Source organism: Grampus griseus, assembly GCF_964374135.1.
Source record: "Grampus griseus genome assembly, chromosome: 7".
Classification (NCBI taxonomy): Eukaryota; Metazoa; Chordata; class Mammalia; order Artiodactyla; family Delphinidae; genus Grampus; species Grampus griseus.
Genome location: NC_139001.1, coordinates 94,052,828 through 94,066,511, shown reverse-complemented (window position 1 = coordinate 94,066,511; position 13,684 = coordinate 94,052,828). Strand labels below are relative to the sequence as shown.

At 43.2% G+C, this 13,684-nt stretch overlaps 1 protein-coding gene across 3 annotated transcripts in view; it reads left to right on the top strand.

Moving 5' to 3' along the window:
* The window catches only part of ACMSD (aminocarboxymuconate semialdehyde decarboxylase), a 64,680-nt gene that overhangs the window by 21,285 nt on the left and 29,711 nt on the right, over positions 1-13,684 (top strand). The window contains exons 4-8 of one of the 3 annotated variants that reach the window (XM_082659051.1): positions 1,521-1,570; positions 2,923-3,159; positions 7,880-7,973; positions 10,425-10,520; positions 11,659-11,810. In XM_082659051.1, coding sequence (XP_082515177.1) covers positions 1,521-1,570; positions 2,923-3,159; positions 7,880-7,973; positions 10,425-10,520; positions 11,659-11,810 — 629 coding nt within the window. Of the gene's footprint in view, positions 1-1,520; positions 1,571-2,922; positions 3,160-7,879; positions 7,974-10,424; positions 10,521-11,637; positions 11,811-13,684 lie in introns of all 3 variants that reach the window. The other 2 variants (XM_082659050.1, XM_082659052.1) reach the window with 2 other exon arrangements.

The window sequence follows — 13,684 nt, the reverse complement described above, 5'->3', positions numbered from 1 at the left end:
TTTACTATGTTAATATAAAATATGGTGACAAGTGATGGCCACTGGGGTATACAGAAGGTGCAAGGCTGGACAGCAGCCTCATCCCACCACTTGCAGGCCATGTGATCTAATCTATAAAATGAAATACAGTAATGTAAGAAAAAGCATTTGTGTAAATGTAAAGATTTTATAATTGAACGGCATTTATCTGTTGTATACTAATCACTGAATACAAATCGTATCTGTGACAATGTTTAACAATGCTCTCTAATCAAACGCTGTAGTGTCTAGTCCTCACTAAACAATGATTTATTTATTCATATATTGGGTATGTTAAGGATAGAACATGGACAGACAGGTGCATGTGGTGTTGAAATTCAAGTAGGGCATGGCACAGGATAAACAACCACAGTCATGACAGACTGTAATAAGTTATCAGAAAAGGAAAGGAACAGAACAATGGGATAGAGAGTGGATGGAGTTGGGGAAGGCCTCTCTGAGGATCTGACATTTGAACGGAGACCTTAGGGTAAAAAGGAGCTCGTCCTGTGATGAGCCATAAGGAGGGCATTCCAGGCAGATGAAACAGCAGTGCAAGGGTCCTGGGGCAGGAAAGCACTCCAAAGAACAGGCAGGAGGTCTATGAAGCTCAACGTGAGCTCCCAGGAGAGACGGAGCCTTATAGACCGTGTTCAAGTTTGGAGTTTACTCTGAATGTGATGAAAAGTGCTTGGAAGTTTTGAGCAAGGTAGTGAGTTGATCTAAGTTTTAACCCTTACCCTGGCTTCCAAGTGTAGAACAAACTGTAAGAGGACAAGAGTGGTAGTCGGAGACCAGCTCAGAAGCTTCTGCAGTGGTCCACGTAGGAAATACTGGTGGCTTGGACCAGGCAGTGGCAGGAGATGGGGAGAGGTGAGCACATGAAAGGAACTGGAGTAGAGCTAACAGGACTTGCTGCTGGGTTGGACGTGGGTATGAGGGAAAGAGGAGCCACCATTGCTTTGGCAGCATCTCTCCTGATAACCCAGCTCCAGAAGGGTGAAGATAAGAGATTGTAGGCATCCTGGATGCTGGATTCTGGAACCACACTCAGGGTCTCATTCTGGGCATTCCAGACAGTGGGACTCTACCCATGCTCACTTAGGAGATGAATTAAAGGGGCCAGGAAGGTGCCTGAGAAATACAGTCTGTCATGCATGACCTAAGATGAAAAGCCCTAAAAAAATTGATTGGGAAATGTCTTGCTTAAATAAAACTTCACAGAAAGGAGGGTTGGAAAACACCTTTGAAAAACTGCTTTTTAGTTTTTCTTGAATGATCTCACTTCTGTCCAGCCTTTACTCCTCTCCTTAGAACTGACGCCGAGGGATGAGGGAAGCCTGGGACAGAGACCCTGCGAGAAGGGGGACAGGGAGAAGCAGCGAGGGAGGGGAGAGAGGAAAGACGGTGGGACGGAGACTTGCTGGGCTCCTCAGCCCTGGGAAATGTCGGAGTGCCCAGGCCATTCTTCTCATTAGCTTTGCCTTTGTGTCTGTGTCTAGGAGTGACCGTGCAAGCCCTTTCCACGGTTCCCGTCATGTTTAGCTACTGGGTGAGTGTGAAACCTCAATCCATCTCCTTGGTGGGCGAAGGCTCACTCACGTCCAGCTCCCTAGCAAGTAGACAAATGCCTCAAGTCTCGAACATTGCCCACCCAACTCTCCACCCCTTCAGAGATCAGCAGGGTCCCTCAGCTTCTCACACCACACCGTCCCCTCCCAGGCCTGTCTTCCTAGTCATGTCCTTGCTCTTGACCTGCACGGTCCAGTATGGTAGCCAATGGCTGCAGGTTGCTATGTGACTCGAATTGCATTTCCACTGGACAGCACAGTTCTAGACCCAACCTTAATCTCCATCAGAACTGACCTGTCTGCTGACATTCCTGCGGTGCCTAGCTTAGTAACTGACAAGCCAGCTTATTCAAAAGTGATAATGATTTTGAGGCAGGGGAAGTGATGATAATGGCCTAATATGTTGCCTCTCCCATGGAAATATACAATTCAAAACAGGATTCCTAGAGTTGGATGCCTTTCCTCGAGTGACTAAGTCTTGAGTGCTAAAAGTTTCAGGCATGATGGCAAGCCTGTGGAAGGACATTTTTGTACATAGTTGGGGGTGCACTAAGTACCCTCTCAACCAAATAAACATTCACACGTGTTGTTATTTAATAAGCAATGGAAATACCACCTGCTCACACTTACTTCCTCCACCTGTGCTCATGATTCTAGTATTAGTGATTCAATCCTTATCTGTTCCTATCATGAGATTCACTACTTAAAATCCCCTAAGACCTCGAGATACCTGAATTTACCAGACTGGGTGCTATTCTGACTGGGCAACTGGGATTGCAGGCGAATACCAAATTCTTAGCAGTGGGGTGGGATGATGTTGAAAGACAGCAATAGCGGAGAGATTACTCTTGAGTGTCACTGCCAACAGGAAGGACACAGAGAAGGACAGACAGGAACAGGAGAGGTCCATAAGCAGCCCGGCATCCTCTGAGGAGGCGTGACAAGGAGGTGCCCTGAAATCGGGCACTCACCAGGCCCAGCTCCTGGGGTTGGGAGGGGGGATGCCTAGGTGTGCAGCCCTGCAGACTCCTGTCTGCAGTTGGTGGGGTGGCCCACCCTCATTCCATGTCTAGTGTAGGATTTCAGGCCCTTCTGATTACAGCCCCAGTTTTTCTAATTAATCAGCAATATGCTAGCAGTTTTCTTTGCCTTGGCAATGAATGGCTTCTGGGTCTCCTGTGGCCAAGGCCTAACTCAGGCTGTCCTTCAGCTTTCTGAGGGGTAAAGCCACTGAGAGTGACAAATGACTGAGCCCTGAGGAGGTGCTGATCAGAGTAAATATCTAAAGAAGCAAGTTTTGAACCATGTGCTTTCCCTTACCTGTCTCCACCAGGCGAAACCTCAGGACACTTTAGAGCTGTGCCAGCTTCTAAACAATGACCTAGCTGCCACTGTTGCGAGCAACCCAAGGAGGTTTGTGGGTCTGGGGACATTGCCCATGCAGGCCCCTGGGCTGGCGGTCAAGGAGCTGGAGCGCTGTGTGAAGCAGCTGGGCTTTCCGGGGGTTCAGATTGGCTCCCACATCAACGAGTGGGACCTGAACGCCCAGGAACTCTTCCCAGTGTACGCGGTGAGTACGTGGCACTCACTCTCGGAGCGTGGCCAGGCACTGTGCTCGGTGTTCCTGGGTGGGAGAGATGCCTGATGACATGCTAGATGTAGGGGGAAATGTGGAAAGAGCTCCCCCAAATAAGTGGGCCATCCTACTAGAAGAGGGACAGGTGGAAATGCTTCCCAGGCCAGCCCTAAGTTAACTCAGTGAAATCTCTCTTCTTTCTAGCCCCCTTGATCTCCTTTTAAAGTTTCATTTGGAATAAAATAGATAACCAACCAGGACCTACTGTATAGCACAGGGAACTCTGTTCAATATTCTGTAATAACCTAAATGGGAAAAGAATTTGAAAAAGAATAGATACATGTATATGCTCAACTGAATCACTTTGCCGTACACCTGAAACTAACCCAACATTGTTAATCAACTGTGCTCCAATATAAACTAAAAATTAAAAAAATTTTTTTTAAATAAAGAGGTTATGTAAACTGGAAAAAAAAGTTTCATTTGGAAGCCAAAATACTACCCTCACCACAGCCACTGTGCAAAAGAATCAGGTTAATGACATACCCCGAAGTATTTGTTTTTGCTTTGGAAAAAAGTTCTTATCATTTTTCAAAATTATGAAATAATTTAGAAGAATCTGCAGAAAATACAAAAATGTTTAAAGAGGAAAACAGCCATACATAAAATAAATAAGCATCAAGGATTTACTGTATAGCACAAGGAATTATACCCAATATCTTGTAATAACCTGTAATGGAATAGAATCTGCAAAAAACAAACCAAATCACTATGCTGTACACCTGAAACTAACACAATATCGTAAATGAACTATACTTTAAATAAATAGGAAAACAAAAAGAACCCATAATTCTGCCACCCAAAGATGAGTAAACACTGTTAATAGTACATTTCATTTCTCTTTTTTTCTTTTTTTTTTTGCGGTACGCGGGCCTCTCACTGTTGTGGCCTCTCCTGTTGCGGAGCACAGGCTCTGGATGTGCAGGCTCAGCGGCCATGGCTCAGGGGCCCAGCCGCTCTGCGGCATGTGGGATCTTCCCAGACCGGGGCACGAACCCATGTCCCCTGCATCGGCAGGCGGACTCTCAACCACTGCGCCACCAGGGAAGCCCCATTTATCTTTTTATTTGCATACATCTGCATATTTTATATTTTAATGAAATTGGAAATACACTATACATGTGATTTTTTAATAATGTTTTTATTTTTTTAATTTTTGCCTGCATTGGGTCTTTGATGCTGTGTGCAGGCTTTTCTCTAGTCGCAGCGAGCAGGGGCTACTCCTCGTTGTGGTGCGTGGGCTTTTCATTGTGGTGGCTTCTCTTGTTGCGGAGCATGGGCTCTAGGCACGCAAGCTTCAGTAGTTGTGGCACATGGGCTCAGTAGTTGTGGCTCGCGGGCTCTAGAGCACAGGCTTAGTAGTTGTGGTGCACGGGCTTAGCTGCTCTGCGGCATGTGGGATCTTCCCGGACCAGGGCTCAAACCTGTGTCCCCTGCATTGGCAGGCAGATTCTTAACCACTGTGCCACCAGGGAAGCCCCTAAACATGCGATTTTGTATCCTAATTGAGAATTTCCAACCTAAGTGAAAATTCTCTCAATGCATGATTTTAAAATAACTGCATAATATTCCAATATATGGATATGTTTTATTTAACCAACCCGCAATTAAGATACTTTTTAAGCCATATATTTTTTAAATGTAGTATAATAAAAATATGCAACAAAAATAATACCATCAAAATGTTAACATTTGATGAAACTAGATGGTAAATATATGGGTGTTCATTTTAGTTGTTTATAACTTTCTATATTTGAAATATTGCATAATGAGATACATTTTCAAAAACACAGTGCCATCCATTTCTGAAATATCCAACAGAAGTGTCCACAGTCCCATGGTCCTCTCTACCTTCTGTTCTTTCTGTACATAAATCTGCTTTCCTTAATTCCAGGATTCAAGATGCATAATTCTTTATTCAATTGCATTTTTTAAAAATTTCTTACTTGCCTCCTAGAATTATAATAGTATCATTTTCTGTTATTTTCACTGTAAATGCAAAATCTTCAATAATGAATTAAGTAGATGTTGGTAGACTCATCAGGCAATATAATCACTGATGATTTATTCATTTAATATTTATTGAGCTCTGACTACATGCAGAATGCATTCCATGCCTGTATCTGTGGACACTGCCCACCAGCTGGGGGACTGCCTGTTAAATTGCCTCCTAATGACCTGAAAGATTTAGTTAATGTTCCTCTAAATATCAGACTCCCAGAAGATGATTGGCTGCAGTGGCTGAACTGATCCAGTGAATGTTTTCTAGAAACTTTAATGAGCTCTGAAAGAGGATGTATTTACTTGTGCATCCAAATTGTTTCAGCACAGTATGAGCAAGCCTTCAGCTGTAGGTCATTTTAGGATTCACTGGAATCGGCTTTATGAATTACTAAGGGGCTCAGAACGCAATAGCAGCCCATTGGGGTCCAAATGGATATTTTCATTTATGTGACCAGCTCAATCAATCATTCTAACTAGGCTGTTTTGGGGGATACCAGTCTCTGTGGGGATTCAAAAGAGCATCCTGGCCCCATGTGACTTGTGATGTCCTGGAGTTGATAGCACATTTGTTTGGTTAGCAAGACTTCCCAGCCTTAGCACTATCTAACTCGCATCAGTAACGTGCTGAAACAAATGAGAGGAGTTTCTGTGAGCCAAGTTGGCTTCGTCATCTCGAGGGCAGCCTGAGCTCCAGAGCACCCAACTGTCCCCCTTATCTCCTAGACCTCCCTTCTTAGTGAGCAAACCCAACAGCACACGCTCAGGTCAGTTTTCAGGTACAAAAATGATTTTGTGGTGAGTACGAAGCAAACAGAGTGGTAGTGGCAGACTGCCTATCATTTATCAGCCAGAAGACCTGAGTAAGTTACTTAGCCTCTATCTGCCTTAGTTTCCTTCTCTTTAAAATGGGAGTAATAAAAGTACTCATCTCATAAAGGATTAAACTAGTTAACAATTGTAAAATTGCTATATATATTAAAAATATATATTAAATATATAAAATTAGATATTATATATAATATATAATATGTAAATATATAATAATACATATGTTATATAAAATGGGAGTAATGAAAGTGCTCATCTCATAAAGGATTAAACTAGTTAACAATTGTTATGTATAAAATATGCTATGTATAAAATATGCTATGCTATGCTATGTATAAAATATGCTATGTATAAAATAAATATAATATACAAAAATATATGAGTATATATAATATATATAAAATGCATAGTAGTATATAATATACATAGGATATATATTATATATAAAATATACGTATATACATATATATATAAACAGCTTTGGCACATGGTAAGTGCTCACTAAATTTAAACTATCATGATTTTGAGGGTATAAGTGGCTTCTTTTTATATTCTCTACAATGTCTCACATGCAGAAGGTGATCAGAAATATTTGTTAATTTGAATTGAATAGAAATGAACCATCACACGTACACAGAATAAAGCTTTATCCTTATGAGGAGTGAAATCCCACCAAGATACCAGGATCACATGCCTTTGTCAAGCCCAAACCATCCCAAGAAGTTGATACTCTTTCCAGCCTGCATCCGTTATTAGAAACCAATCAGCTCCTCTCCCTTCAAAAGATTTCTATCTCTTCTGCTCCCCAGAATCTTTTGATTTAGGAGGGCTTTCTTCAATCTGCCCGTTGCCTGCCACTTCCAGAATCCCCTATTGTCCCGGGATTATTTCTCCATTTTGAAAAGGCTTATGTACACAAGTCACATTGCATCAGCCTGGTTAGCCCAAATGTTTATATGTAGAGGTAGGATGATTCACCCCAGCACCCCAATATATTTGGAAAAGAAATGGTCCAAGGAAAATCTGTTTTGAACCTTGACAAGCAACTAATATTAAAAGCCTGTTGTGAGGACTTTTTCTAATTAACCATTGTGTCGAATAAAGGTCATTTCCTCCAGATGGTATTTCTATTTCCCAGAAGGTCCTGGAGCAGGTTTGCTCATGACAGTCTTTTCAGTACCTGCCTGGCTGAGGCACTGAGAGCTCTTTCCTTTCTAAAGTCATCTCATACACAGCGGACTCTTCAGGCGCTCAGCTGTGGTCCTGAGGCTTTGTGAGTGCCTGTAGATCCCAGAAATTCCCACCCAGTGTCAGGCTCGGAGTGGCCAGATGGCGTAGGTCAGGCCAGTTATGAGCCCCTGGCTCCCAACCCATCACTTCCTCACTTTCCACATCGTCGGGTTTCCAAGAGAGGGAGAGGAGGGAACACTCCACCCCTGACTTCAACACTACAATCTAAGCAGTCCTTCCGAAAGAGGGGACCAAACAGGAACCAGAAGGGGAAATTTCCTCACGTTTGAGGTGTGAGATCAGTCCTTGAGTGTTTTGCTCTCAGCCAAAGTGTTTCAAGGGTAGATGTTTCATCAACCTCAATGGTAAATCCACCAACACCCTTGTTAATTCTAAGTGTTCTTTTTAGTTGCCAAGCAGGAGCAGAGTTTATCAATATTCTTTTATATAGATCAGAAAAAATTTCAAAAATATTTTAGTTTATTTATTCAGATCAATATAGACCCAGAGAAAAGCAATACCCTACAATAGGGCCCTATAATTTGCTGGCTCATCCAAATAACCCCCTCACTCTCTCATTGCTTCTTTGAAGGAGGCTGAAAAGCTGAACTGTTCCCTATTTGTGCACCCCTGGGACATGCAGATGGATGGACGGATGGCCAAATACTGGTTCCCTTGGCTCATAGGTCTGTGTCAGCTTGGGATCTGGAAAAGAGAGTCAAGCCCTTAGTTTTTTCCAATTATCTATGGGACCCTATTATGTCAAAGAGAGAAAGTATGAATAACTAACAGGATTGTGAGTTATTGAGCTCTTACTCGGATAGTGCTATATGTATTACCTCATTTAATTTTTTAAATTGAAGTATAGTTGATTTACAATGTTTCAGGTATACAGCAAAGTGATTCAGTTAGATTACCTCATTTAATTTTAATCTTATCCACACAAAACTTTATGAGGTTGACACTATAATAGCCAGTTTTTTGTTTGTTTTTTTTTGGCTGGGCCACATGGCTTGCAGGTTATCTTAGCTCCCCAACCAGGGATCAAACCCGTGCCCCCTGAAGTGGAAACTCGGAGTCCTAACCACTGGACCACCAGGGAATTCCCTGTAATAGCCATTTTACAGATGGAGAAACTGAGTCTCAAAGTGGTTAAGTTGTGCAGGTCACATAGTTAAAAAGTGAAAATGGAATTTACATAGATCTGTCTGACTCCAAAGCCACCACCTCACTACACAGACTCCCAAAAAGGCTCTGCAAAAAAGTAGCCATGCCTGTCTAATAGATGTTTAGAAGGCAATGATCGCATCAGCCCTTACAAATGAGAACCCTGGAGTTACAAGCAGAAAGAAGGTCAGCTTCTACCGCCTAAGGATCTGAGACCCTAGATTGCAGATGACCAGGCTTTCAAGTCCCCTGTTACCTGCTCTTTGCCACCTGCACTGTTCACCCATGGTTCCACCTGAGGGTAAGGGAAGGGCAAAGAGGAGAGACCTTTACTGAGCCTACCAAGCTCTGGATAGGAGCTGGTCCGGATTCTCTTTCTGCTCTGACATTTCATGCCCTTGTTATTGCTTTTGGAGACTGAATGTGTTTAGTAAGGCAGCTTCCTACCCATCCCCCACCAAATTCTTGAGCAACAATTAGTCGGAAGAGATAAACTAAGTAGCCCCTGTGCTCTCTGGCTTCTAAGAAAACCTCATCCTAATTCACACAACACTTTGACAAGTTCCACAAACTTATTTGCATTGCAACTTCCCACATGAAAAACAAAGGAGAGCATTTACATAGAGGATCGTTTCATCCCTCATTATGCAACACATATATTGATCCTTTCTAGCACACCAGGCACTGAAGATGTACCAGACATGGACAAAACCTCTGCCCCCCTGAAGCCTGAGTTGACAAGTACACAGGTCATAAACAAACAGGCTAATTTCTGAATTTTATACTGGATGCAAAGGCGGTCTTTAGGAGACTGGAGGATTCCCAGCAGGGCAGGGCCATGATCCAATTTACATTATAAATATTCCACTTTGGCTCCTATATAGACAATTGTGGGGTTTTTGTCCAGGTAGTTAATGGAAAGCAGAATCACAGGACCAAAGGGAAGGGATGCTGTCTATTCCCCCGCCTGCAGGAAACTCTGCCCACAAACCACTCCCAGACAGATGTGAATCCATCATGCTTCCAGAATTCTCAAGAGGCCAAGGATCCAGGGAGCCAGGGGCATCTCTGTCCATGGAACAGTGACAGGCCTAAGGCAGGATGAACAACCAGTAAAGGCCCACTAGGCAGCCAGAGAATCAGGCTTCCCCAGAAGGCCCAGGGCTCAGTCACAGAGCCCCCAGAGATTTCTTAATCACAGTCTGAAAAGCAGTCATCTGGAAATATAGCCCAGATGGACTCCATGGAGGTGAAGGCATCAGGCATGGACCAGCTGCTTCTTCTAGAAGCACAAAGCACTTGAAATAACTCATTTTAATCCAGTTATTTTCAACCTCAGCTCCAAGAAGCAGTAAAGATTTGGCAGGAATATTAATATTAGTTAATATCTATTGAGCACTCACTAAGTGGCAAGAACTAACCATTCTTAACCCCAGTTTACAGATGAGGAAATTAAAGCAGGGAGGCAAATCGTATTTGTCGAGCCCCTCCAATGTGAAGCTCTGGCCAAGAACTTTCCCAGCATCATCACTTGCAAGGTTCCACAACAGCCTTCCAAGATGGGCAACACTGTCCCCATTTCACAGGTGAAGAAGCCCAGACTCGGGGGCATTAAATTACTTGTCAAAGGCCAAGAAGCAAACAACTGGAGGAGAAAGGGTTCAGCCTAGACTCACTGTACTCTGCTTGCCCCACTGCACACAAAATGGAAGCTGGGAGAATCAGGACAAAAGACAGGTCCTCTGGCTCCTTGACTCTTCTAGCCATTAGATGACTCTACTTGCAAGTGGCAAATAGGAAGTGTCAGATGGTTTCTGCTTGCCAAAGTCATGGCCTGCGTACAACCAAGCCATGCTAGGGCACAGGGACCCTGCGCTTCTCAGCAAGGTCCCATTCCCCTGCCATTAACATCACTGAACTTCTTGCTCGTGATGACAAGCGCTATACGTCATGACTGTTTCTTCTTCCAGGAATGCCCGCAGAGACCACCACAGCCATTTGCTCCATGATCATGGGTGGAGTGTTCGAGAAGTTTCCTAAACTGAAAGTATGTTTTGCACATGGAGGTAAGACCCTATCTGTATTAGTCAGCTTGGGCTGCCGTAACAGAATGTGACCGCAGACTGGGCAGCTTAAATAACAGAAATGTATTTTCTCACAGTTATGGAGTTCCCAGATCAAGATGCCAGTGCAGCTGGTTTTTAGTGCGGTCTCTCTTCCTGGATTACAGAAGGCCGCCTTCTTACTGTGTCCCCACATGGCCGTTTCTTTGTGTGTTCACAGGAAGAGAGACAGAGAGTTCCTATGTCTCTTCCTCTTCTTATGAGGACACCAGTCCTGTAGGATGAGGGTCCCACCTTATGACCTCATTTAAGCTTCATTATCTCCTTAAAGGCTTTATCTACAAGTACAGTCACATTGGGGGTCAGGGACACAATTTTGGAGGGACACAATTTAGTCCTGGTAGTTGTTCTAAAGTATATGATGGTTCAAGGACCAAATTCCATTTCTGCAGACAAGTTTAGTTTGGTTGGCACAGTTTACTTGATTTTGTTTTGTTTTTCATTTCAATCTCTCGTCAGACCACAAGCTACCACAAGCTCTCCAGTTTGCAATAGTCCCTACCATTCACTATTGTTTACAAACAGGCCTGTTTCATTCATTTCCATTTCCTGCTTGGTCCCTGTAGGTAAGTGAGTTTGTGACCCTTGAATACACACACACAATATCAAACTATACACACTGTTCTCTAATCCGCTTTTCCTTCTCAACAGCACATGGAGACATCTTTCCATGTCAGTGAGTACAGAGCTTCATCATTTTTGATGGCTGTATACATGACAATGCATTTTATGGATATACCGTCATTATTTAGATATTCCCCAACTGAAAGGCTCCCTCTGTATTTTTCTATTATAACCAAGCTACATTTGAAAACCTTGACCACACATCTTTATACACTTGTCTTCTCTCTTTAGGATAAATTCCTTAAATCTGAATTTCTAGATGAGTTAAACTTTATTCTTTTTTCTGGGTCTTCTCTCACATTTGGAACCCAGTAGATCCTTTGTAAATACAGTTAACTAGCTGGGCTACAGTAACTTCTCTTTGCATACAACATGAGGGTTGAAAAGAATCCTTTTCAATTAACCCTAGTCCCTCAGGAATGGGCTTTACTTGCAGGTGGTTCCTTCCCCTACACAGTAGGAAGAATCTCCCATGGATTCAGCATGCGTCCAGATCTGTGTGCCCAGGACAATCCAACCAACCCAAAGAAATACCTTGGCTCCTTTTACACGGACTCCTTGGTTCATGATCCTCTGGCCCTGAAGCTATTAACAGATGTCGTAGGAAAGGTAAGCCAGGGCTGCCATTTGGGTGACTTATGGGGAGCAGAGTACAGGATCAGCAACCAGTTGCTTGGTCTCTCTTTGAAAAAGGGATGGGAGAAAAGGCATTAGAAGAAAAAGGAGGGACAGTGAGGTTCGGGATTAGGTCTGCTTGCACAGGGTATCCAATCCAGAACCTCCTGCAACATAGACCATGTATCAGCAGGGAGCCATTATGGATGTACGCCAAGGAAATCCCAGATAAGCCACATGGCTGGGTAGCTCCTCAGATAAATTCTTCTTCCTTACGGTCGCCTCTGTAGTGACCGTAAGGAAGTGACACATCACGATGAGGTAAGCAGGAAAGAGCCACCAGTTTTGAGGTCAAATTCACCTGGGTTAAAATCCTGGCTCTACTTCTTACTGACTAGGTAAAGTGTGACTCTAACTGTCCTCATCCACTAAATGAAGAAAACTGGAACATTAAAGAGGGGGGGATGGCACTGGCCAGGAAGGCAGGGGAAGATGATGAAGGGTCTTGGGTACCACCTGAAATGTTTTGCTGGAATAACATGGCCTTTGTTTTGAAAACCATTCTCTCATTTGGCCCAAAAGACCAGCACGGTAGTGCTTTAAACCTCACAAGAAAAGGCCTTTCCTCTTCTGTGGTCTGCTGGCAGCTCTCCTGTTGGTGGCATCTCCACTTTTAAGTATTCTTTGGAAATGCTAACTGAGCAAGTTTAGACAGTGTTTAGAGCAAAGGTCAGTCTGAATTAGTAGTCTGAAATATTTAGTATTTCAATTCTGTTTGATTACTTACAGATAGCAATAGAAGGCTTCCAAATTTACCCAAAGAAAAAAAACTCTTTGGGGTTTCTAAAAGAATATGGACATATGTGTTTAAAGATTGGCAATATGGTGCTTGGATTGAGAGGAGATGCTAAGGCATTTAAAATCTTGTTTAGCAGAGAAAGCGGTCCATTATTTGAAAGCTGCAAGTTACTGTTCCATCTCCAGAATGAAGACTTCATCTCACTTTAAAGCTGACTGTTTCTCTGGCTTGAGAACCTCACTAGAATATGAATGTTGAACATTCTGGTTTGGGAATAAGTTATGTGGCTGAGCTATGTTTCTGAGCCTTCTGGCTTTTGTGTTGTCCCTGCTGAAATCGGTGCTTAGCAGCTGGTTGTGACTGTTGATTATCATTGGATTGGACAGAGGAGCTATGGGCAGGTGTGTAAGTAGGAAACTACAAAAAGGAGAAGCCGAAAGAGTCTATAAACCCTGGATTTTGAGCAATGGAGGAGGGGGAGTAGGAAAGCGGCGTGGAAGTGGGGAAAGGGTCAGTCTAACTACCTCCCATCAAGCCTAGTACCCCTGGTGTTCCTGGCAATGGCGACATCAGGAAAAAACACCCTTGGCAAATATAACATCTATCTTACGAGCAATACCATCAGCAGTGAGGGAGACCATCAGCCCCTTCAAACAGCATTCAGGGCGATACACATCGGCCAGGGGGTCACAGCAGAAGAGGAAAAACACGGCAAGTGCCTTGTGGTAACCAGTGGATAGACTAGTTAGTAAGTATATCCCTTTTGTGGACCCCCAGAAAAACTCAGAGGGCACTTTGCAAAGTTGCAATGTTGCAAAGGTGCTAAGATCTTGCATTCAAACTGTGAAGACTTGAGCCCCTATACCTTGGGCATCAAAAGCAAAAGTGAATTCATTTTATGTGACCTCACAGGCTGGTGAATCTAGGACATAGAAACAGTATACATTAATAATTTAGGATTCTCTTTAAAATATTAATGCTTCCTCCTTCTAGTTATATTCACATTTGCAAAATCTTTCAAAAACAATCCCCAAACCAGAATGGCTAAGGAAAGTCCTAACATGACAGC